Here is a 26519-nt window from a genome sequence, read left to right as displayed (position 1 = left end):
CTTTCGAATGCAAAGCATTTCTCCTGCTTGTTCTTAAATCTTAATTTTGGCAGCCATTTAAACACATTTATTTAGACGCTCTCATGTGGACCTGATAACATAAACCGCCTTATCAAAAATTCCATTCGTATCGGAAACATTCTACGATTCCCGAAAAACAATCAGAAAATCCGTTCAAAGTGACGATTAGTAGGAAATTTTCCATTACGAACGGATTCCGTGAACGGATTACGATTGGAGTTATACTTCTCACTCAAAGAAATTCACTTAGTAGGTTTCATACCATAATAACTAAACTGTTACAATTATGAGACCTTACAGCAAATATCCTTAACTTCAAGAATCGCTCCAGTCTTTTGGGCATTTCGCATTCTAAAACGGTGTATAAAAGTCATCTCTTTATAAAAACAGGAACTAATTTTTAGTTTAGTAATCGTCAGAATTTAGAAAAAAGGGTTTTGAAGCCAACGCCACCGATAGCGATTTTATATGAAACAAAACTCCACGCCTGAACATCGACGTTCCGGTTTAGAATTTTGTTCATACAAAAACTACGACAACAGCGTTTTTTGTAGTCGTTGGTGTGGACAGCCCTTAATTCAGATTTTGATGACCACCGGTAAGTATTCCTTTTCAACTTTATTATCAATCAATTGCAGTTCTTTTTATTTTTGTACAGCACGAACGGTAATGGGAAATAAAAAAAATATATGTTTAATTTTTTAATGTTATACTATGTTTCCACCCGCCCTAAATCCGAGATTTAGCTAAGTAGATTTAAAATAAATTTCGAGATTTAAGCCTTAACTACATTGGCTCAAAAAGTGAAAAAGTACAAAAGTGAAAATTTTCAAACGCATTTTTGTATAGTTATTCGGGCTGCAAAATTAAAACAAATGATGCAGAAAGCTTATTTTTTGGTCTAAAAAACAATTTCTATACTCTTTTTTACAAAAAAATTGAGCTTGCAAGAAAAAAAATATTTTCACTTTTGTACTTTTTCAAAAAGTGGTGTAAGTAGTTAAGCCTTTAGGCTAGATGAACCCAAATTCGAGGTGTTTAGCGAAGTGGATTTAGAATAAATCTCGGTAGGCAGGGTAGGTGGAAACGTAGTATTATACATTTTATTCCTATGTCTTCCCTTCAAAAAAATTTTAAAACAAAAAAAAATTCCTTTCATCTAGAATTAATGCAAAAATTTGCTCAAAAAAATAATATTCTGGCAATGCTTTCTACCCACAAAATTTCCCAAAGGTTATTTTTGTGCTCACTTTAGATGTCAAATTTAAAATGCTACTATCACCATCTCTGTCTAACTCATCACAATCATACAACCATCACATATATTCATCTCACTTCAACTCCATCTTAAAATTGGCATTTATTGATTTGGAATATAACTTGTGTAAAAAAATTTTTGTTGGAAGAAGCTTTTCCTCCTCTCTTGTGTCCAAAAGTGATAAACAACCAATTTGTGTGAATTTCAACAATTTTCCGTGCAAATAAATACAATAAATCAATTTGATTCGTTGCTTAAATATCCATAAAATTTAATGTGAGTAAAATTTTTAATTAATTTTAAGTTTTTACATGAGAATTTGTTAAATTTCGGTACACAGACATCAAGTCGCCTATGGAAATTGAAAAAAATCTTGCACAGTGCTGTGCAATGAATCAAAAAAAAAAAAATGAAAAGGGAGATTCTTTTTAATTTTTCTATTTTCTTTTTGTATTCCTTTGCTGTGATTTTGATATTTTATTATTTAATTCATTTATGGTTTAGTTAATTGTGACAAGAATGCAAATTATAACCTTTTTCACTCTGTCGATAGAATCGGGTCTCAGTTTTAAGTTCTTAGGGTACAAACGCATCGATCACATATAAACAAACTCATATCTCAAAGCGAGCACAAAGAATCATTTCCATACCCGCCGCTCTGCTATAAACTTTTGCTTTTTTTGTAAACCTAATCACTGCCTTTTGATTGAATAACGATAGATTCCAAGAAAAGAGTATTACTTGGCAGTTCCGGAACTTAGGTTTTTTTTTTATATAAATTGTCCCTTCATAAATCTAAAACTTGTTGCACTATCAGAATTATTCTAATTTTTTTCTTTTTGTGAAAAAAAACGAAGAATTCTTATCTTTCATGTTGCTTGGTTAGTTTTTTTGTTGTTGTTATTCTTTTTGTGCATTTGTCATTTCTTCTCTTGGAAAGGCGCACTATTGATAGCTTTAAAAATTATTATTATTATTTTTATTGTGTTTGGCTTGTTAGGTTACTTCCGCAGTTTGTTTTTGTGCAAAATTTATATACAAACATGGATTTTGTGTGTTGTTGACTCACATGTGAACCCAAGATACTTTGACTACCTACGTAGTTGGAGCTGAGTCAGATTGTTTAAATACAAAAAAAAAAAGAGTATTAACAATGGATTTGCCGCGTTGCAATCGCATATACACTGACTTTGACAATACATTGATTAAATGAGAATTAAACATTGATTTACATCCAAAACCATATAAGTAGATAATTTAGATGCTGAGATTGAATTTCTTTTTAAGAGCATAAAAAATTAATCATTTTTGAATTAGAAGTACCTACTTTAACGGAGATTATGTGGTATCATGAATTTCGTTTTTTTTTTGTTTTTTCTTAAAATTTGACTTTTTTGAAAAACTGCTTGAAACAGGTGAACTTAGCATTGCTGATAGGTCAGTTTATACCTATGCATTTTTTGACGGAGAATTACTTAGTTAATCTTTGAACTGCAAAACATTCTTAATTTAAGGCTAAAAGACCAAGTTTATTACCCAATTCACATTCTTGAGTAGGTATATTTTAATAAAAAAGAATAATTAAAAAAATGCAGTCCTGTCTTTTTTCTATAATGCAACTCGCAATATTTTATAATGACTTGTAGGCAAGTCCGAGGCAGTAGTATGAGTTTAACTTTACTCGTAAAAAGTTTCCAGCATCTTCGGGTGTCGAGAAATGCAAATATAGAATGTCTAGGTAGACTAGACCATCTTTCTTGACTTGGTAGTCACTTTTGGAAAGATCGAACAAGTCGATATACTTTTTTGGTACTTCTTCATAAAGAAGTGTTCTTTTGTCTATTTTTTCCGATACGGCATTGTATTTCCCCTTTCAGGTGTTTTTGGTAAATTAAAAAAAAAAAAAAACGTCCAAGAGATTAAGAAATCTGCTAGATATCTCTTAAAAATAATGAAATCCCTTGCTTTGATTGACGTACTAACCGCTAGACTACCGATTTTGAGAACCTAATAAATACCGAATCCTATATAATACTCGGTACCAATTTGACAGTACTAGGGCTTAGTACTTTTGTGAAAAAAATCACTTGGTACCGATTTGAGTACTAACGATTGGTATAATAACCAGGACTAGTGCCTAGATTTTGAGGAGCTAACTAGGATCAGGGGTCGAATTAGGGCATACGATTACGATCATACGTTAACGGTTTGATTATTGGTTTCTCTACTTAATCAGATGAAAATGATAGAGACATAAAGCGTCAATACGTTAACGAACGTATGGCGTAATTCGACCCCAGGACCTAACTAGTACTCGGTCCTTAATTGAAAGTTTTAAGACTAACTGATTTGAGTAATAACTTTGGGACTAACTAACCGGTACTAGCGTTTGGACTCTGTGAAGAAATCGGCCGTAAGATTTTCCTCTGTCAGAAACTGAGAAAGCGAATCAAAATTTGTTAAATCGAAAACCATAAGCGCCTCTTTCTGGGGTACAAAAATTGGGCTCTGATTCCGTTAGCAAGTTCAATTTTTGCTGTTTGCTTCCAGCTGATCAGTCGCTGATAAATATTTTTAGCTGACGGCATCACAGATGATTATTTGCATGGTCATGATAAGCAGCTTTGGCACTTCGCGATGGCTACCTGCTGGGTGTTACCTTTGCTTTTAGGTGACATTCCATGAATACAAACTTTGCGGATAGTCATCCAGTTGTAATCAAACTTCCTGGAGTTGAGTGACTTTGCAAAAAAAAAAAAATCAACTTACTTAAGAGCTTAAGAGCCCCCGCACACTACAGACTTTCTATCGGCCGATAGTTTAATCGCGTTGGGCTCCTAGTGTGTGTACAGGCAGCCGACTAAACAGTCGAGTCGCTAAGAAATATTTTAGTTTGAAGGCAATTGTGTAGCAAAACAAACTATTTTTTCGATCAAACAAACTTTTTGATCGGGCGATACTTAATCGTTGTAGTGTGCGCACTTTCATACATTTTCCTACTGATTAAGAGACCGATTAAACTGTGGGCCGATAGAAAGTCTGTAGTTTGCGGGGGCTCTAATGCCAACTTGCAAACATTTGTTATCTCAAACCTATAGGCATCAAGAAATTTTTTTTAAGATCTCAAGAATCCCTGACTATAGCCATATTTGTTTGTTAACTGTGTAAATTGTTTGATAATGTCGTTTTCTATTTGATATATGCGAGATTCAGAGCCAGATTTATAAATCTGTCAGCTAAAAGAGGAGGTGAAGAGGGGAAGGAGTGGAAAAATCTCAAGATTCATAAATAAAAGCGCACTTTCACATACACTCTTCTGTTTGACATTTGTCTGAACATTTGTTGGTGTTTTATTTTAAACAGTTTTTTTTTTTATATGAACAGATTTCGTCCGCAATTACAAAACTAGATTTCATCTTCTATTTGCCAGGAAAAATCTCAAAAGCAAACAGTAAACTACATAACATAGAAAGCTGCCCACGTTTCGATAAGTTCTTCTAATCTAAAAGAGTATGGGCAAATTGGACGTTGGGCTGCCATTAATAAAATTGGTATCAAATGAAAGAAATATAGACGAGGAATAACTTAATATGTCATTTTCTCTGATGATTGGACGTCTAGAAGCGTCCGAAAGCATCCAAAAGGCTTTTGTACGCTTCTCAGAAGAGAAAAATCTCTTCTCGATTTCAAGTCAGAATCCACTCAAAATCACTAGTATATAATTTAGTCAAACGTCAAACAAAATTTCCTAGTACAAATTGCAAAGATCCTGCCTATTTCTGTTTTGCGTCTGGAGAGCAAACCATTTGTTTTGGCCGTATTTAGATAAGCCAGAGCTCACTAGATATAGCACAGTTAATAAAGCTGTACCACTCATTATTTTTGCTTTTGTTAAGTTATTTCAAAAATAATTAGCATCCGTGAGAATGTTTCATCTTTCCGCCGAAGGCTCTTGGAGAAACGATTCTTGCCTACAAAGTTCATCCGCCTCTTCGTTGGATGGTAAGGTTTTCGCTAAACATTGAGATTTCATATCTACACTGCTGAACTAATTTAGAGGATGCCATGACCGAAGCAAATGTTTTCTGCACTTTTTAAAGATTTTTTTTTTGCCTTATAAGATAAATACATACAATGTACTTGATTCTGATTAAAACATTAAATAAAATCCAATTTTATCATTTAATTGATTAAAAATTATTTCTTATACATTTTTCATTGCCAAATTTGAGTGTTTACCTGGAAATGTTCGATTCTCTTTCTATTGTCATATGTCAGTATCGCTTTTACTGACGAAATAATTAATGGTGTTTTCGTTTGGTAAAAAAACCAATTTATTTTTGATCTAAATCTGTCAAAAAACCAATCTGATCTCTTCAACTACAATTAAGTAGTCGCAGGAACAGTTTTTTTGACAGATTTAGATAAAAAAATAAATTGGTTTTTGTACCAAACGAAAACACCATAAATGAACTGTTTTCTTAACATTTCGGGGCCAAAAAAATATAAAAAAAAATTCTTTTATGCCAAAAGAACCAAATTCAAAATCAAATAATTTCAATCACGCTAAACAAATAAGTCATCAATATGTATTTTCAATTATCTTAATAAACAAACTGTAAAGGTGAACAAATATTTTCATGTGATTCATTGACAATACTGCTGGAGAATCAGCAGTGACCGTAGTAGGGCATGAAGGAATGTGTACTAATTGCATACTTAATTTGTTGTCTATAATTATGATTCATTTTTATAAAAATAAATTATGGTTTAGCAAAACATGAACGCGATTTATTGAGAAATTTGAGCAAACCCATCTATAGACCTGTGTTTTTTTTATAAGATGATTAAAATTTTAAGGAGTTCCATTAAATTCTAGTCAATTCGTTTCGTTTCCGAGAATTTTTGTAGCTTATCTTACGTTAACTTGGAAAACTGCAACATTCTTTAAATAAAAAAAATTGTTATCCGTATACACAGTTGGAGTTTACATGTATACAGCTGTCGATAATTAAATTTATTTTTTTTGCATATTTGGAGTTAGGGCATTTTTTCTGATTTATTCTGATTTATTTTTTTAGCCTAAGTCTTCAAATAAGCCAGAAAATTCAAAATATTTTTTGAATTTTTCTAATTTCTATAAACAGATTGTGTTAAAATATTTAGTGTTCCCTCTATAACTCAGAATTATGATAAATGTAGTTAGGGCCTTTACAAGATTATGGGTAGTGTTGTGTGGAGGGCCTTTTCCACGAACTTTCCTTATGTAAATGTTGGTAATTGGGCAGGAGTCTCTCAAGGATTTTACTTGATCGTAAATAAATATCAATCAGGCGTTCAAAATTTTTTAGAAAGAAAAGGATTAAAATCTTTATGGTTTATATAGCGGGCATTAACGAGCTTCAAGTATAAACATAATTTTGACTTCCCTCCATGAAGTTGAAATTATATGTTATAATTGACGTAAATGCAAACATAAAAAATAGTCCCCAGAATAGGGGGAAATAGATCTCGCTTGAAGATCAGCTGGAATATTGTCATTGACTTGTGCAAACCTAATGAAGAGTGTGGTTTGTTATTTCGATAAGCTTTTCCATTATTGCACATTTTATAGAAGAGGCGAAAGAAATGTACTTCGTAAGTCGAACTAAGTTAGTTAGATTAACCCTTAGTTTAATGATGCTTTTCTTTTTAACAAAGCAAACTCGAGGAACATTTTGGTTTCTGTGTTCTCGATCAAGGTATTCCTTTTCCTGAAACAAATGCATTTTAATGTAAGAGTTCTCATCTTTTCGAAAAGTCTGCTGATGTAAATCTCGACTTTCCAGGCTGGTAAAGTTGCCGCAGAGCGAATGTTCAGATTGAATAAGTTGGTCGCCGCCAGTCTTCACCTTGTTAAGGGTCCGGCTTTGGTGAATTGAACTCTATACTTTCAGAGGGGTTTGTTAAAAGTTTGTTCAAGTTTTCAAAGTTACCATCGATTAATTTCTCGACGCCCAGAGTGGACCTCAGATTGAAATTTCGGCTGTCAGTATCGAGTGTTCTTCTCAAAAACGAAACTTTGTCCAAAAGTTTGATTCCTTTATTGAAGAAGATTATCGCTCTGTAGTCGGAAATCAGGTAAATCAAAATTTTTTAGTTCTCTACTTCAAGGGCAAGTAACAGGTCTTAATGCAGTTGTTCGCGATGATCTTAAAAAACTTTGTATCTGCTTATGGAAGTCTTTTAAAGTTGAATTTGGATTCAACTCTTGCTGTATGTAAATTTGGCTAACATTAAATTAAAGTGCCACAGATTGAACTCTTGGTCAGAAAATTTTCTAAACGTTCTTAAAACTCAAGTTTTTGAGTTGAAAATAAAACTAGAGTCACACTAACACATTCCTACAAAAAATCATATCAAATATTATTTAGTTAAATTCTTAAATTATTAAAAAAAAATATTTTCTTGTCTTATTTAGGCTTTTCATCAAATTTTCATTGATTTGAATATTTTTGTCTGAATAAAGTGCATTAATAATTAAAGAGTGCACAATGTGTCTTCTGGTAAGTTGCGTGAGTTTTTTGTGTTGGTTTTACCCCTTTTTTTGTGTAAATTTATTCGCCCCCAAAAGCCTAAACATTCATTCAATTCGCATGCGTTTTGGAAATAAAAATCCATTCCTTCTGTAATTAACATTTGTTCGGGAAACTAGACTCATTGGCAAGGGCAGTTTTGCTCGCAATAATTATCCCAATTATAGTATTCGTCATACAACGATTTTGTGTATATGATGGCAAACCCTTTGCAATTACAACTGTGCACTGCAATCTTGATTTTAATTGAAAATGCATGTAAACAATAAAACACATAAAAATCTATGTATGCATAGTAAACAGTGTTGAAAGTATATGACATGTCGTTGAAACGCACCCCCTGGGGGTACCAATGACTCTAGAGTAGATTAATGCGTTTGAAAAGTGTCACTGTTCATATAGAATATTGGCAGGTTTGAGTTTTTAAGGTCGATCGCGTAGGTTTCTAAATAAATTGAATTTTTTATTCTGAATTATAATTTATGTGTTTATATGTGTGTGTGTTTGTTTTTTTTTTTTTGCTGCTGCTATGTACGCGCTCAATCACGGACATACGAGTCCGGTAGATGAAAAAAATTACTAATACGTCACACGTCAGCAGAAAGCATTTAATTATGCTCATGGCATCCCAAAGTACTGCACCAGCAGCGGCAGCAACAGCGGCAGAGTAGCAGCCACAACAACCGATGAATACTTAGTGCAAAAAATAATAATAATAATAATTTACTCTCCGCCCCTTTATCCCCGTAGGCGAGAGTAGTTGTCGTTTGGTTTTATATATATGTACGAGTATATATAGAGTGTCCAGTCCATCTGTGGGGACTCCTACTGTGCCTTTGATTTACAACACGTTTTAATAGCATTCAATTTGCAATGTTTTATTATCGTTAGATTGATTGCACCGATTATAATATTGGTGTGTTTTTTTTTTGTATTGCACTAACAAAGGGTGCTGAAGCTGATATATTCATTAACAGGGTTGCAGAACAAAAGTGTAATTTATTGCAATTCATGAAAATCTGAATCGATTGATTGCACTTTCAGTTTTTGGTTTCAGATAAAAAAAAAATCATGTGTGCAATTCACACGTGGTAGAAGTGAAACCTTAAAAAATAATTTTTCTTGAAAAAAAAAAAAATAGAAAAAATCTACCTATTTTTATTCTATCACCTTCAAATCCATGTTTTTTATATGACAACCTATATAAATTTTATATCATCTGAAAGCTTATTGTCTAAGCTCAAAATATATATATCGATCAGGTCTATGAGACATCTACAAAAAGAGATAGCATTTTTTGAACTCGATCAATTTCCATCAAGAAAAGCGAAAAAAACGTATTTTTATCTTCTCACGCTATTAAATCCATTTTCTTCCCTAACAACCTATAACAACCTACACCATCTGAAAGCTTATTGTCTTAGCTCAAAATATATATATCGATCAAGTCTATGAGACATCTACAAAAAGAGCTACAATTTTTTAAACTCGATGAAATTTCATCAAAAAAAAAACAAAAAAAGATTGTGTAACTTGTAGAGCACGTACCGTTATGTGTGATAAATCAAATAAAAGGTTATGTTATCAGCATGCGTATTAAAGTTAAATCAAATTTGTATGTGCACTAGATCAAAAGATATAACGTGTGTTGCAAAAGAACATCTTTTTACCGTTATCTCAGAATTTTGAATATGAAATTAATTGAAATTTTGTACAATTATAATTTATTTAATTACCTATCTACAGTACAAATTTCATTTATCTATCTATTAAAACAAAAAAGTTATAACAAGTTGAAGTCGTGTCGCGTTTTCGTTTCATCTTGTTTCAAATCACTACGATACTAAAGAAGTTTTCACTTCAAAAATATTTAAATTCAATTAAGTCTATTCTTGAAGAGAATGAAAGTAAACTGTCAAATAGTAATTATAATAAAAATTAATTATTCCAAACTTTCCAATCGTATGACCGAAGAACGAAGATTGATCTACACCAATTAAGAGTATGCCATTGATTCAAAAACATTCAATCGAAACATTATTCCGACTTTTGGGCTCTACGAGACTTGAGTTTTCTGTTCTCTAATCAATGCGAGTTTGACAGTCTCCATGACATCTAAAATAGAAGAGGGCAGGGTTCTCGAAGACCACCATCTCATGGTAGCTCCGTAATGTTATGGAATGTAGTTCTTAGATCTAAAATAAACTACAGAATGTCCTGATATACTAAATGCCAATATACTAAAAAAAATTCGGATATTATCTCTTTCCAACATAGGCTCAAATTGATTTTCGAGTAAGCCTAAAAGTCAAATCCCTAAGAAATCCAAACCGATCCACATAATCTTGCTATCGCTTTTAACCAATGCAAACTCTTGAGTGAATTTCAAAGACAGACATTTTACATCCCTCATATGACCAAAAAGAATTCCACACCAGATGTATAATCTTCTAGTTTGTCATTTCTTTGATCCTTATTCAATAATATTGATCGGTGGAAAAAAAAACGGGATGGGCAGAAATGGGTGTAGAAATAGGCTGTCATCTTGTTTACTTATTTAGATCATCAAAGCTTTTAAATCCATTAGTGATCGCTAACGGGACATAGGGCATCACCTTTATCCGCCCACATCGTGTAAGTTTTCCGGAGAAGTACTAACTATCTTCAGTTAGTTAGAGCTGGACTGACTCTCCACAATTAAAACCCAAAAACTTCTAAGTAGTCAAGTATCTTGTCTCCATATAATATTGTTTTCGTGTAAAAATAATTTCAGGATTTAATCCAAAGCAACATTACAACAAAAAAAGGATTCTGAAAACAGGTGACAACTCGAAGTCATATGAAAAATAACAATTTCGATTTTCTGACGAAAATGCTCTTTATTATATCGAAACACAATATAATCGCAGATTGCAAATAATTACAACCGTTATTACTAAGTTGTTTGGAAAAATATTGTTCAAAGGTATCCTATAAAGTGCGGTAGACAATGTTCACATCACAACAACTCCAGATATCTAGGGCATGTAAATAACAGGAAATAATCTCTCCTGCTCAATGACCCTTCGAATATAACCGTGTTGGACAAGGAGGCGGAAGACACCTTACTTTCCAGGTATATTCAATCTGTTTGATTGAAAATTGTTGAAAACTTGCAAAATTATCATCTAGGTTGAATACACAATAGAACATAAGCAATCTTCGGAAGCGATTACCGAACCAATGGTACCGCCCGCCGTCGACGATTTCCTTCAAACTTTATCGATGATTCACTGGTAAAAAGCGTTGAGTTCAACGCTTACCTACAATTATCATTTTGTTGGCGATTAGAAAAAATCAACGAGATTTACTGAATGGCTGCAATTACTGCATGGATTACAGCTGCATCGATTCTTACTTTCAAAATGTGAAATGGTATGGCCTATATTATTATTTTTTTTTTTTATTTCAAGTTTTATATTGCCACGGTGCTTTCGACGGAAAATACTTTAAATTTAAATTTACAAAAAGTAAAAGGAAGTGCCTTATTTTAAAGGTTTTGCTCAGAAACTCACATTGAATTTACTTTCAGATAAGATAGGTACACAATTATTGAACAACAACAAAATGACTATTACATAGTGTAAGGCTCATAGTTCAAAATCCATTTTAAGCGTGGGTGGAAAGTAAAGTACAACTAAGCTACGAATATACCTAATCATAAGCCACAACACCATTTAACCCCAAAACGCCCGTTCAATGTTTAAATAAAATTAGAAAAAAACGTCTTAAATTTGGATCAGTAAAAAAAAAACACAATAGAATGAAGATTGCATTATAATGAAACAACACCGCACCATAATCTTAGGCTCTATCTACTATTCAGGGACAGACTGACGCACCAAATCTTATTTTATGATCTCAAAATCACAAGACAAAGCCTATAGCCTTTAATATAGTATCAACTTAAATAAGTTGTTTGGTGACGCCCCCCAAATGATGTTGTTTTGTTCCTTTAATGGGATATACACAATCAAGCAAAAACAACAAGCAATGAACTTTAACACTAGAAAATCTGGAACGCATAAATTGCAACTAAAAATTTCGCCAAGTACTCATAAATCGCTCGCCTTTTAGGAAACCCACCATAGTACCCACAGTTAGTGAGAGAGAGTGGGTTACAATTCACCTACAAAAAATAGTCACATTGCCCAATCTATGGATCTCTCTAAACTCTTGACTATGGTTGACACTTTTTCCTTAACGCAAAATCTTTTTTAAATGCTTTTGTCCAGACCACAGACAATAATACAAGACCAAGACCATTATTATTGTCCAAAGGAACACAGATTTTGTTTACTTTTTTTGTTTGTTTGGAAAGGCGTGATGTGACCTGCTTTTACTAGACCAAAATCACACAATTCCCACGCACACTCTTAACAAGAAGCTTAATGGTCAGTATTGCCATTGCGTGTCCAACTGCGAGTACATATAAATTTTTTAAATGTTATCTTTTCTCAATATAAATGTCCACCTGCGAGGAATTTTATTATTCCTCCCACCAAAGCTTGAACAACACATCAAGTAGTAACAATAACCACACATTGATATCATAACAAACATTATCGTAATCATAAAGCGTATATTACGCGATAGGCATAGGACTCATCATGTATCCATTCCCAGTAATGCTATAATAGTCGTAGTCGAGCAAAACCTGATTATGCCTCGTGCTCCTTACCTGGAGCCTAAGTTCTTATGATTTTTTCTTTCTTGTTTTTTTTTATAAGTATCGAACCCTGCTTCTTTCCCTGCTGCGCACTGCACTTTTTTTCTGCAGTAATTATATGACGCTAACAGCGTTTCATTTACGGCGTGTCGTCCTCATCCAGGCTTTCTCACATATCTATATCCAATGGTTAATGCTGCGCGCGGTGTTTGATTCCCAGAAACGTGTTCCACAATGGTCTCAAGGAAGGCGCCCCTGTTCCACATGCATTTTTCTACTATACTGTTCTGTTCTGTTGAGCAGTGTGTTTATATGGACATTGATTCTTCGCTCCTTTTTTCCATAGTTGCTGCGGATTGTGTTTTTTTTTTTGTATTCATTGTCTTTCGCTGGTTTTATTTTCATTTTTCTATACGCTTCTTTTTTTTTGTTTTGTTTTTTTTTTGCAATGCATTGCCATGCCACCGCGCCTGGTTGTTTATATTCCTATTGGGTCGCGTCTTATCGCGTTGTTGTGCTTGTTGTCGTCCGCTTGTGAAACGTGTGACTTTATGCATCTGCTACACACTACACTACTGTGTGTATGGATTTTAATGATGACGACAATCAGGGTAGACGGGGTGTGTGACGTTGTACCTGACCGGACGCCTATCATAAGTCGGTTGCTTTTAGGCCCACTACAATAGAAGCATCAGCAACATCAGCACCATCCAACAGCAGCAGCAGCGTGTGCAACTTGCCTGTTGAACTTTGATTTGTGGTGTCATCACCGGACTGATGTGTGAATACTTGTGCCATGCCGGTGTGAAGAGAGTGCAGAACTGCACGGTGGCAGTGCCACTGACGCGGCATCATTAAGAAACTATGTAATTCTTAGTCAAGCGTTTTAAATTTTTATGATCTTGCAAGGGCTTTTGTTTCCAGAATGACGGACTACTTGGCATTTGCAAGGGTGATGAAGCGCCATTAAAATTAATAAAAAAAAAAAAAAAATACAACACAAATCCGACAGCGGCGGCGTCTATCGTTTTTAATTATAAAAAGTGATAATAATACTGTTGACTATAAAGGCACAGGCAATATCTAGACTTTTATACAGGTCTGAAAAAAACTACTGCAACATCTTGACATTGATTTTACTTTCCAGCTGTTAGATCAGTGAAGTCATTGAACTAATTTGCGAATGTTAGTGTCGTGCATATCAAAGTTCCAGGATTGCAAACCGACAAATAGGTGGCCAGTATTAGCATATGAACTTGGTAGAACTGTCGTTTACTTTTGAAACCAAAATCTTAAAAATGTGTGCGTACTGATATTCTGGAATACGAAAAAAAAAAAAAAAAAAAAAAGAGATCTATGTAGGTTCAAATCAAAACTGTTCCAAATAATTTTTCAGGATAACTACGTTTAGCAAAAAGTGACCAAGTTTATAAGAGTTTCTCTTGGTATCAAAAAGTTTTTCGCCTTTAAGCTATTTGAATTCGGCAGACAGTTGTATCCTCCATTACATTACAGTAGATTAACAGTGCGCACGTAAAGGAATGTTTGCAAATAGAAGTCTCCGAGCTATTACACTACTAGATATCGCCGTCTATTTAAGGTATATAGTTTGAGACGATAAGCTACAGAAAAGGCTGGCTGCCTTTCTGAACGATTTCTTCTTCTTGCCACTTTAATAGTAAGGAAATTTATTCTTTAAGGTAACAAGCATAATATAGTGCGCCTAATCTAGGTAGGTATTTAGGCTAGAGTTTCAAAGTCCAGTGAAATCTTACAATTCCTCAAGATCATGTATGGGGCGGTTCTCATAAGAACGTGTGTATTTAATCGAGCTGCCAGTTAACGGATGCGATGAATTCTAGGGGTTGGCCCCATAACGCCTGACATGACATTGCTTGAACACAGCATTTTGATTACGCAGGTTAAACAATCAACCAATTTGAAGAAACGCAATGCGGCAGCGGCTTGGCTTTGAATCACTGACACGGGAATAACAACTTTCAATCATTCTTGTGTGCGTGTACAAGAATGAAAGGGAGCTACAATTTACAGCCGAGTCCGAACGAGTCCGCCATCTTAAACAAACTGCTATCTCAATTCGAATTTTCAATTTCAATAGTTCTTGGGGATTGATATAAAATCGAAAAAAATTCAAGTATACAATTGAAGGTTTTTGGGTGATACAAAATTAGTTAATGAAATTTCACAGTAAAAGTCGGATTATTTTCTTAAAATGATAAAACAAATAAAAAGAACCAACTGTGGAAATTTCATTCAATTCATTAGAATTGTTTCCAAGGATTAAACTCTGCAAAAGTTGGCGTGAGAGTGATTGGATTTTTCTAAAATAAGTTTCTAAAGTTGAACCTGAATATTTCTTTAAGGAATCCTAGTAAACAAAATTTAATTTCGCCCTCTCCATTAAGCCTGTGTTTACATTCAAATTCAAACAATTTTTTTGAGCGTGACTCGATAATTTCCTTTTTTCATTTCAAGCACAAACGACTTTTTAAATTATAAAATTTTTAAAATTATTATGTTCTTACACGTAAACCTTTTTAAGCATAAGACTTCGCTTAGCTTCAACTTCAATTAATAATAAATTGTTCTGTTTAAATTTTTTTTTTCAGTCGTTTTTCAAAAAAATGCATGTTTAAATAGTTACAAGGATTCCGTGACCTTTGAACAAGAGTTTAACACATGATTTAACTTTAAATCGATTTTGAATTTATGTACATTGAAGCTTGATGGCAAGAAAATAAACGTTCTTAAGTACCTATGCAACAATAGTAAATTCAATTTAACGCGTAAAAGTTCATCAATAGCCTACGAATCATAAAGTGTTCTACAAGTATTCTAATAGAATTACTGTTGAATGTATTTCAAGAAGTTCAATTTGTAGGTACATATCAGTGTAAAAGAAAAAAAAAAAACCTTCCAGCCCACATTATTAAGTCCCCCCTATTGAAACTACTTGCAACTGAAACCCAGCATTAAATCCTTAATGCAGTTATAAAAAAAAAGAACTTCCAACTGGACACCCTTTTGTTTATGTTTAGCTTATAACGACTTCTGTTTGTGTTTACCTTTTTTTTTTTTGCTTTCGCAAGTTTCATACAACACAACAAAAAAAAATAAGAAAAAAAAACTGTTGATGTTTATTTTTTTTTTTTTTTTTGCTAATCGCATTTGTTATTTTCGCCCTCACTTCTTGAAGCAGTGTCCATTGGCGGCCGGTAAAAGGAAACGAAAAACCAAATGCTGCACCACACACACCTGAAACATAATCGTTATAGCCGAATGTGCCCAAAGTGTGCACAATTAATGGCAGCAGCTAATAAAATCGTGATCCTTAATCGATTACAGCACTTGTACGTGTTGTTGACATGAAAATTATGCTGAAAACGTTAATCCGTTGTGCGCTCTGTTAAACTCACTTGCTATAAAGGAGGGTGCCACACTGCTAGTGCCAAAGCTAGTTGCCACTACCTCAACTACCATACCAACTACCACCACCGCCACCTCCACCTACTTATTCTCCTTCTCTCTTAAAAAAGCCGCTGTCGCCCTCTCCGCCACCACCGCTTCTGCTGCTGAGCTGCCACTATCCGATGTCGACAATAGTCCAAAGAGTGTTTTGCTAGTGCATCGTGCATATGCATCATATGGAGCTGGAGCAGGCGAAGCAAGGTGTATGGAGCCATTTTACCTCTCACAACCAAACAAATGTAAAAGAGAGATGGAATACAACGAGATTTCTGTTATTGGCGTGGTGTTTTGCTACTCCCATTCTATACACAAGTCACCGTCTTTGAGGCCTTTTAGGTTTCACCGCACGCACAACATTCGCATTCGCATTTGAACTCCTGTGAGCGCACGGAGTACACGTCATATTGTCCGCGCGGTTAAAGTCGCATGTCTTAAGCAAACATCGGTCTTCTTCTACTTCGTCTACTTGGCGCGATAGTTGTTGGGGGTTGTTGGTGCAACTCTATTGTCAGTGAACGTGAGCGATTATTGTTGTGATTTTTATGATTCCTATAGCACATTGCATAGGTGGGTGGTCAGTCGCATCAGCAGAGAGTGTCAGTTTACTACTGATTGTGATTAAGGAGGATTTACACTTGCATGGCGAAGACGCTCCTTTGACTTGAGTTATGTGTATGTTTTTATTTTTTTTTTAATATTAAAGAAGAATTATATAATTTTTTGAGTTTTTTCCTCACTTTTATGGAAACATATTTTTTTTTGTGTTTGTTTTCATTTATGTTTTTATTTTATTGTGCGTCTCTCCTAACAATGATGAGTCAAGATTTTTTTTGCGGAAACAATTTTGTTGTTTTGTGGAAAGTTTACACGAGAATTTTCAATAAATGAGCAACATTGTTGCAAAGAGCAAACAGGGGCCTAGTTAATAGGAGAACAGTTGTTGTTGATTTTTTTTTTGCGGTATTCCGGGAATAATAAATGTTGAACGAGTGACAGCCGTGTGTAGTAGAGCTTTGTGAGAAGTTCAATTATTGTGGACATAATGCCCATGTTCAGTGGTTGTTATGTTAATCACCTGGAAGTAGTTGGCGAGTACAATTCTTAGAAAAATAAAAAAAAAAATAAAAAAAATAACAAATATTGAGTACCAATGAGACAAGAACAAATTTATTGGCGATTTTTTTCTATTTATTTCTATTTATCTATATTTTTCTTTGATTAATCAAAATATTGAGAACTTTCCATGTAAACATTCACATTAGTTCTTTTCAGCGAAATTCAGGAATACGAATGATTCGTTAGTACCGGGAAGAAAGTTTGATATGATTTTGCATGCTATTTCATTGAATTTTTGTTATCAGTGAAAGAATTCCAGTTGAAATTTATGACTGAAAAATTAAGTATTTTTAAAACAAATAAGAGATTTTTCCTTGAAGATCTCGGCTACCAAACGTCACTGCTGTTACATTTTTGTTCCAATGTTAAAAAATTCCAAACTAATTTGTAATAATCGAAATTGAATATTTGCTATTCCTCTCGTTGTGATAATTTTGACAAGCTTGTTGACAATAGCCGTTTTTTCGTGAAATTTCGAAGTCCGTTCAGTAAAAATTCAGTTCAGTAACAAAGCATAGTACGAAGTACTGCACTTTTATTCTTCTAGTTAAAATGAGGTGGAACAAATGCTTTGGAAAAATATAGAACTATGGAACATCCAAACAAAAAAAGTTTAAAATGTTATAAAATGCGCCCCATAAAAAAATATGTAAAAATAAGCAAAACTAACATTAATCATTCCATATAGGATAGTGTATTCTATGATTCTATCAAATTTTTATCTGTTAGTGCTGGATCTTTCTATAGAGCTCCTTTTATATTAGCTCAATAGGGTTAATGCCTGGAGATTGCGGCGGCAAAGTTGTGATTTTTAAAATTTAATCATCTTCCTTTTGTTAAGATACGAATCCTTTGCCAATCAATCTTAGACCATAATACAAAGCTTTTCTTCCAATATCGTTTTATACGCCTTGCTCATTTTAAGAATCACAGATCTCTCAATCTACTGAAGGCGAAACATCCTCAGGTCATTGTAGAAAATACTCCAAAATTGTAATTATCGCTTTCTAAAACTCGTTCAAATCTTCTATTTCATCGGATGGTCGGTTGATTACACTGTGTGCCACTCAGAATATATTCAATTTAGAGAATTCAATAAAGAATTGAAGAAATTTCATATAGAACCTACCACCAAATTGATTGAATGAAACTTATGTGTTAATTTTGTATCCAAATTTTCAAATTTCGTTTAAATTTTGTTTTCATCCAATTTTTAAACGATTTTCATAAAAAATACCTCGTTTGATTTTCAAATAAATATTATTTTTTTTACATATTTTTTAAACAGCATGTTGTTTTTAAAACATATTCTTTAAATTGATTTCTAAGACGGGTAAATGAGCGGTTTTGTTAAAATTTTGCATTTACACATCTTATTGAAATGTTGAAGATTAGAAAAATAAACACAAAAGCCAAGACTGATTAAGAAATGAACGTCTGCCTTTTTTCCTAGGATTAAAGAGTTCACACGAAATACGACTTAATACCACTTTCTATCAAAAGTAAAGTAATGATGAGGTCTGTATTCTTACGTAGAACACATTACTTACGACTTTTTCAAAATCAATTTTATCTTTTTCAAAAATGTTTTAGGGCCAATTTTTCAATAGTCAGATAAACCTCAGATAGGATTATAGGATTCCTAGGATTAAAAGTTTTTTTTTATATTGATATTTATTCTTCTGATAGTCTAACTGACGATTGAAAAATCAAGGCTTAGTAAATTAGTTAGTTATGTGATCGTTTGTTGTATTTTTGTTTTTTTTTTTTTTTAGAAATTGGTTTAAGTGGTCTTGTGCTTTTTTTCCTTGGAATAAACAATATAATTTAATTCGAGTCATTTTAAAACAAAAAGCACTAAGAATAAAATTCATAAATATTCAAGTTTTTGTAATTTTTCTGCACCATTTAAATATAATGAAGAATTATTGTATAGATTTTATTTTAAATATACTTAAATGCACTAATGAAGACATAGCTCTAAATTATTTCTAAATTTTGTTCTTCAAAAGATACATAAATTAATATTTTTGTACTTGAATTTGAAAACAGTTTGTTAATGTATTTTAGTGCGTGATTGGATATTTACCAAAAATGCAAATTATTTTATAGACACATTTTTTTGTATATAAATTAAGAAACTATGATTAGTTATTGATTTGTATGTCTGTTTGCCTTGGTATCAATCATTTTAAGTAGCTGTGATCAAAGTCAGTAAACATTTTTTTTTTATTATTTCTGGAGGGTGCGGTTCTTAACATAATTAACACAAATGAAATGAATTAGAAATATTTCCTTGACTTTGATCTAACGAAGTGCGAAAACAATTGATTTAATTTGATTTAAATTATTTTAATATGTATGTCTTAATTGTTTCCCTTGTTTTATATTCGACTCATTTTTGCAAATTTAAAAAAAATCTTAAAAACTTGTTCATCGCTTTCTGAGGAACTCTGCTTCAATAGTTTTCATCCGAGAGGGTACCATCCTTGAATAACTCTGTACCTCTTTCAATAGACTATTTTTCTTCCAAGAAAAGAGTCCTCGTATGATATCTATCACCTTTACACTCAATTTTTTCCACAATTAACTTTTCTCCGGTTCACTTAATGATCCCGCGATGCCAAAAATGTTAATGGCTCGATTTGAACAGAACTTTGTATTTCTATAATGAAGGTATAATGAAGGACCAGATATTTAAGAATCAAAAATTTCTCCATAGTCCCTTCAAAAAGGGTTTCCTTTTGGGGTACTTAAGTTTTATTGAAACTCCAGATATTTTAGTGATGCCAGACTCCAGATAACTTGGCCAACTGCAGGTACAAGTGCATCCATTTGCATCATGACACTCTTAAACTTATTTTTTGTCTTTAAAATTTAAGCAGTCTTCTGCTAAGCAGAAACACTGCGCTGGTCAGTAAAAATCCTAATAAATTTTCTCATTTCAACATTTTTATAAAAAGTTCGTTGATTTAAATCGAATTTAACTCTCTCATAAAGTAGTTTATCTGATATTAACATCCAAAACTAAAAACCTAATAACCTAATAACAATACTTTAAAATTACTTCAAAAATTGAAACTCTATTAAAATGGACAAATAAAAAATCTAACAACTGATCACTTATCGCACATTACCAATGAACAATGTTATTTGATAGAAGGACCCCTCTCCTTTGGAACTGCCTTCCACAATCTCGACATCAGACACACTCTCTTGGGCAGCTTTTAATAATTATTCTATCACAACGCGCAAACTAAAGTACATGACATGACCACTCTCGAAGTCTTTTCATTTGAAAATCTCAACTTCACCTACTCCTACTGCCATGCCATGCCACTGCCACTTAATGCTTGCAACAACTCAAACAACCACGCCACCAAGCAGGCAACAACAGTACCAGCACCACCAGCAACAACCACTGCAGCAGCAGCAGCAATTTGAAAGTTATGCTGAGTTTCTGCGCGGTGAGTTGTTAATTTGATGATTTATTGCGTGCAAATTATCTTGTGCGCTGTCCGCTAAATAGGAGAAGGAAGAGAGGGCAAATAGACAGACAGACATACACAGAAAACAACACAACTCAGTCCTGCTGACCAAGGAGGTTGAGGTGATTTATTGAGTGAGTTATGCCATTTAAATCTAGTGTCGAACATGCGTTTGAACATGAAAATTAGTGCCCCATACAAAAGATCGATTGAGCGATCGTTCTGCTCTGACAATTTAGATATTTCTTCAATCAAATTGACGAAAATTGTATAGAAAAGAATTAAATGATTTATTGGCAATACGAGTATGTGTAATAATTTAAATATATAACAACCAACAAGAGAGGCAATCTGCAGCTCTACATATCTGATTATCTGACCTTCGATCAAATAAAAATTCCATCACTATACCACTAGCCACTACCACCATCCAACAACGACATCATGACTTGACTCTAGAAAAGGTGGAGCTTTGCTGGATTATTGCCAGAACGTAGGCGGATCAACCATTAACCGTCGCCATCATGTTTGTTTTTATTTGTATTTTTTTTTTTAATTTAATTTTTTAACTTGTTACAAATTAATCATGACACCCTTAATCCTACAAGTATTGCTCTCTATTCGTGATAATGGTCTTACGATCATGTACCTGTTTGTTTCAATTAAGTAAAGCTCATTTGTTTGGGTTTTGTGTTTTATTTTAAATTGTGGTTGAAAAATATTGCCACAAGCTGAGTTTAATAACTCAACCTTAAAATTGAAAGTGATTAATATAAAACTTGTTGAAATTGAATGAATAACAAATTATGTAATCCAGGGATTTATGTATTTTGAATAATGTGTTCCATCGCAATATTGTATCAGAGACTTCTCAAGGCCGAAAACTTGAAGTTTTAGGCTTAGGAATGAATTATTTAATAATGGCAGTTCTTCTTCCTTATTTTGACCAACTTCTGAAATTGACGCTATAATCCATTGTTGATTTGGGCAATCTTCTGTAGTCAGCCTTTTCCCTAAGTAGCTTAAGTTATTTACGCTGAGTTGACCGAGATCACCTTCAATTTCAATGCGCCACTCGAGTCATGGTCCTCCTCTATATCGCTATCGTTCAACTGACGAATCTTTATTTCAAAACAATTAGCAGGGCTAGGATTATACAGGATTCGTACAAGAACACGTAGTTGCTCGAAATAGGGGTTCGCTACTACATTGCTTTCAAAGAAGTACCGACTTGAAATAATAATTGAGAAGCGTTTTTTTCAAAACTCAACAAACGCCAAATATGCAAAAATGAGATATTAGTATATAAATTTTTGGCATGACTATGTCCACAAAAAACCTTCTCCTGAAAAACTTGAAAAAAACATATGTTGAATTTTGCAAAAACGCTGCTCAATTCTTCATTTATGCTCTTGTCTGTCTTAATAGCGGAATCTAGGCAGACAGTCTTTCGAAGTTAAAATTGACAGTGGATTGTTTTAAACACCTAGTGCACACAAAACGGATGTGTGCACCGTGCTTTAGAAAATTAAAATAGCAGGTGATTCGCACCTAGACAGGGCATAACCAAGATTATATAGCAACCTGTTCAGGAAACTGCCAGATAGGGGAACTTGGGGCGAAGATAGGGATCCGCAATAAAACTTCCTATCGGAGTTTTGGGAACTCCTTTTCCAAGAACAAGAAACCAATTATTTGGTAAAACCTTCTCCCAAGACCTCCGACGATCTCCCAGAAGAGTAGATCAAAGACTTGATCGTTTTCCTCAATGCGGCGCTGAATGTTGGCATTGCTTCTCTTAAGAGATTATTCATTGGGATTTCAACATTCCAATGTCGAATAGTATTTCCTAGGGTTGGGAAAGGTCCAGATATCGTATCCGTATTACCGTGTAGGTAGTGGTTTAAGTCTTGGGTACTTCTTTTATCCAGAGTTTTATAGGAGCCCCTAATATGTCGCTGCAGCCCATAGAACTTTTTCACAAAGTAGCTCATTCTGACGAGCTGAAGAAGCCAACTTTGATTTTATCACCTTAGCTGCCACCAACAACTTTTCACTTGTGTTTTACCCTTATCTTTGGTTGAGGTACTAGGCACTTAATGCGCCATAGGTGTGAGTAGGAGTTGACAGAGAGAGGTTTATTTTAATAAAAACGTCACAATAACTAAAAAAATTACCTGAATCCCATATCATATGTGCCTAGTGTCTTTCATGTCTTAAAAAAATAATTAATTTTTACATTTCTAAAAGTGTTTCCCTTCTTCTCATTCTTTATAATATATAGACTATCCAAGCTTTCCCGGTTATCGGGTGAGTACCACACACAGAATGGACACCGATGATGTTGAATCAACTACAAGCAGTGCAATGTCAACTCTTGGAACATTGTTTTCATTCACCAGTCCAGCCGTTAAGAAATTACTCGGCTGGAAGCAAGGTGATGAGGAGGAAAAGTGGGCAGAAAAAGCAGTAGACAGTTTAGTTAAAAAACTAAAAAAGCGCAAAGGTGCAATAGAAGAATTGGAGCGGGCACTCTCCTGCCCCGGACAGCCATCAAAATGTGTAACTATACCTAGATCGTTGGACGGACGTTTACAAGTAAGCTCGAAAAACCCATACAAAATAAACATTTACATTAATTATTCATTTTTTTTTTTTTTGTAGGTGTCCCACAGAAAAGGTCTACCACATGTGATCTACTGCCGTGTCTGGCGTTGGCCAGATCTACAAAGCCATCATGAGCTGAAACCCCTCGAAATTTGTCAGTTCCCATTTAGTGCTAAGCAAAAAGAGGTTTGCATTAATCCTTATCATTATAAACGCGTTGAGAGTCCTGTTCTGCCACCGGTCTTAGTGCCACGGCATTCGGAATTCGCCCCTGGCCACTCAATGTTGCAATTCAATCAGATGAGTGAACCCACAATGCCTCACAACGTTAGTTACTCCACAGCGGGATTCAACTCACACCTAAGTCCGAACAGTCCGCCAATGACATCGGTTGGCAGTCCCGGATCAGTCAGTTCGAATCCGACTAGCCCATATGGCAGTCTAGCCGAGACACCACCACCAGCCTATAGTCCCTCAGAAGATGGAAACTCAAATAATCCAAATGACGGAGGGCAAATGATAGACGCTCAAATGGGTGATGTTGCTCAAGTAAGCTACTCAGAGCCTGCATTCTGGGCTAGTATCGCGTATTATGAGCTCAATTGTCGTGTTGGTGAAGTATTCCATTGCAATAGCAATTCGGTTGTTGTGGATGGTTTTACGAATCCCTCAAACAATTCAGATCGCTTCTGTCTCGGCCAGCTGAGTAATGTCAATCGCAACAGCACCATCGAAAATACCCGCCGACACATAGGCAAAGGCGTCCATCTCTACTACGTTACCGGCGAGGTTTATGCCGAGTGCCTTTCTGACTCGGCCATATTTGTCCAATCGCGCAACTGCAATCACCATCACGGTTTCCATCCGAGCACGGTTTGTAAAATTCCACCCGGTTGCTCCCTAAAGATCTTCAACAATCAAGAATTTGCTCAGCTGCTCTCTCAATCGGTGAATCACGGTTTTGAGGCTGTTTACGAACTAACCAAGATGTGCACAATCCGAATGAGCTTTGTTAAAGGCTGGGGTGCCGAATACCATCGACAAGATGTCACCTCAACGCCTTGTTGGATTGAAATTCATTTGCATGGACCACTGCAGTGGCTTGATAAGGTTTTGACGCAAATGGGCTCCCCGCATAATGCTATTAGTTCGGTATCCTAAAACGGGAGTTTATCTTTTTAATTATAATTAAAGTTTTTTTTTTTGTTTTTCATATAATGATATCAATTTTATCGTATTTTATACTACAATTCTATAGTTGTTGGGGCCACTCTCAAACTTAGCGAAATTATTAGCAGCTATAGTGAAGCCAAGTAATTCGTCTTGATAGAGCTTGGAATCGCATTTGTTTAGTCTTCAAATTGCGATTAATTATGAAACAAATGTTTGCAGCTCTGAGAGACGAAAGTTACTTTGGTGTCACACTGAAAAATTCGCGTCGGTTCGGGAGGGCCCTTATACATTTTTTTTTTATATTGTTTACTATCATAGTTTTTGTTTCAAATTATTTACAAAAAAATATATATGCATATACAAAAAAAAAAGAAAAAAAAACTTCTTTCAACAAATTGAACTGATGTGAACATTTGATCTTCGTTTCGTTTTTTTTATTGATAAAATAATTTTATTATAAATGTTATTTTTAGTTTTATAGCATCGCGGTGTGTTCTTTATAAAAAAAAAAAAATAAAACAATTAAAATTAAGTTTTATATTTAAAAAAAGGAAAATTTAATTTGAATAATGTTGCCATATATCTTTTTTTTTATTTTTTTTTTGTTTGTTCTTATTTTTTTTATAAAGGTTTCGTTTTGAAATAAACTTATGGCAATACTCTACACACAAACGAATTAATAAAATACACACACACACAGCTAGTGATCTAGAATGTTAACATTCATCGAGTATAATATGTTAAAAAGTTTATTTTTATTGTTTACTTTGAAAATAAAAACAAAAATAAAGAATTTTACTATAAATACATTTTGATTTAGAAAAAAAGAAGAAATTTTAAAGATTTTAAATATTTTTTTTTTAATTTTTCAATCAATCGTTTAAAATAAATATAAAAAAAAATAAATATATTTACATATTTTGCATAATGTTTTAAGAATTAGGAATTTAATTCAAAGAAAAATAAAAAATAAAAGAGAAAAAATATATAGCTTTTAAGCATCTTATATATGAATATAAAATTTAAACAAATGATGATTTAAAAATAGTGTCCAAAAAAACATTGTTTATATAAACAAAAATAATATGAATGAAAATATGAAAAAAAGGAAATTATTTAGTAAGCATTTTTTAATTTAATTTTTTTTTTGTATTGATTTGCTTTGATTCGTGCAGTTCAATATGGTTTTCTTTTTTATTTCTAAAATTGCTTAAAGCCTTTTGTTTTATTTGCAAACATTTTTATTTTGTTGGCCCTATTTCGCAGAGGAATTTTATTTCCTAGAATTGGGTGTTTGCTGTCGACAGCTTCCATTTCGTATTATGAAGTCAATTGATTTCTTTATTGCTTATTTAGCTCTCTCTAGTAAAGACAGAGGTTCTTGCTTCAGTAGTACCACCAGATTGTGAAATACAGTTTTCGCTCAGTTTTTTCTTCCCATTTTTTTTAAATCCTTCCCTTTTTCCAAGCACCACATACTGACAAACAGACTGATTGTCTGACATACCTAAGACCCTCATTGGGACTCCTGAGGCTGGTCTCTTTTTGAAATTCAATTGGAAGGAGATACAATGATGTGATTTCTCCTTCAAACACATTGAGTTTCGAAAAGAGTCAACCCTCTGGAGTCCCAATCAAAACAGGCTCTTTGGATGATGGAGAATGCGAAGAATGGGTCCCGTACTCAAAGTAAGCCCTATGTTAAATCCTCGGTGAATGACGATCTCATTGGAGTTAGACATTTACTTAAAACGATTTTAAAGACATCTAAATCTATTGGAATTTTTATTGCCGAAAACAATAAATTCCGAAGAAAACGTTTATGGGAACCATTCAGCCCTGTTCTAGATGAAAACTCCCCAGAAAGTGTTTTCGGGAGAAGGGCTACGAATCAAAAAGCTTAGAAAAATTAAGCTTTTTTTCCGATTTTTTATCACTACGAGTTTTTCTCCCGCTAACATTTCCCAGGGAGTTTCATTCAGAATACGCCTGCTTAAGATCCCAAATTTAAAAGGAAAGAAATTTGTATGATGATGATAACATTTGTTTCTATGCCTTTAAAACCTTAGATCTCTTAACTTCAA

The 26519-nt window shown here is 33.8% G+C and overlaps 1 protein-coding gene across 2 annotated transcripts; it reads left to right on the top strand.

The window, feature by feature from the left end:
* Positions 1-1395: 1395 nt before the first annotated feature.
* LOC129918806 (protein mothers against dpp) lies at positions 1396-26519 on the top strand. Of its 2 annotated transcripts, XM_055999547.1 has the most exons (4): positions 1396-1555; positions 7740-7824; positions 22940-23253; positions 23320-26519. In XM_055999547.1, the coding sequence occupies exons 3-4, from the start codon at positions 22984-22986 to the stop codon at positions 24421-24423; spliced, it is 1374 nt and encodes a 457-aa protein (XP_055855522.1). In that variant the 5' UTR covers positions 1396-1555; positions 7740-7824; positions 22940-22983; the 3' UTR covers positions 24424-26519. The 2 variants fall into 2 exon arrangements, with proteins under 2 accessions (XP_055855522.1, XP_055855512.1); XM_055999537.1 differs by lacking the exons at positions 1396-1555; positions 7740-7824 and adding an exon at positions 15817-16723.

The sequence above is a fragment of the Episyrphus balteatus genome, chromosome 1, assembly GCF_945859705.1.
Source record: "Episyrphus balteatus chromosome 1, idEpiBalt1.1, whole genome shotgun sequence".
In the NCBI taxonomy this organism is placed as follows: Eukaryota; Metazoa; Arthropoda; class Insecta; order Diptera; family Syrphidae; genus Episyrphus; species Episyrphus balteatus.
Note: the sequence above shows the minus strand (reverse complement) of the source record. Positions and strands in the feature narration are given on the sequence as shown.

Bases quoted from the DNA above. Each gene is read 5' to 3' on its own strand.
- LOC129918806 (XM_055999537.1), top strand. The intron at 23,254-23,319 runs GTAAGCTCGAAA...TTTTTTTTGTAG, and splicing joins CGTTGGACGGACGTTTACAA to GTGTCCCACAGAAAAGGTCT.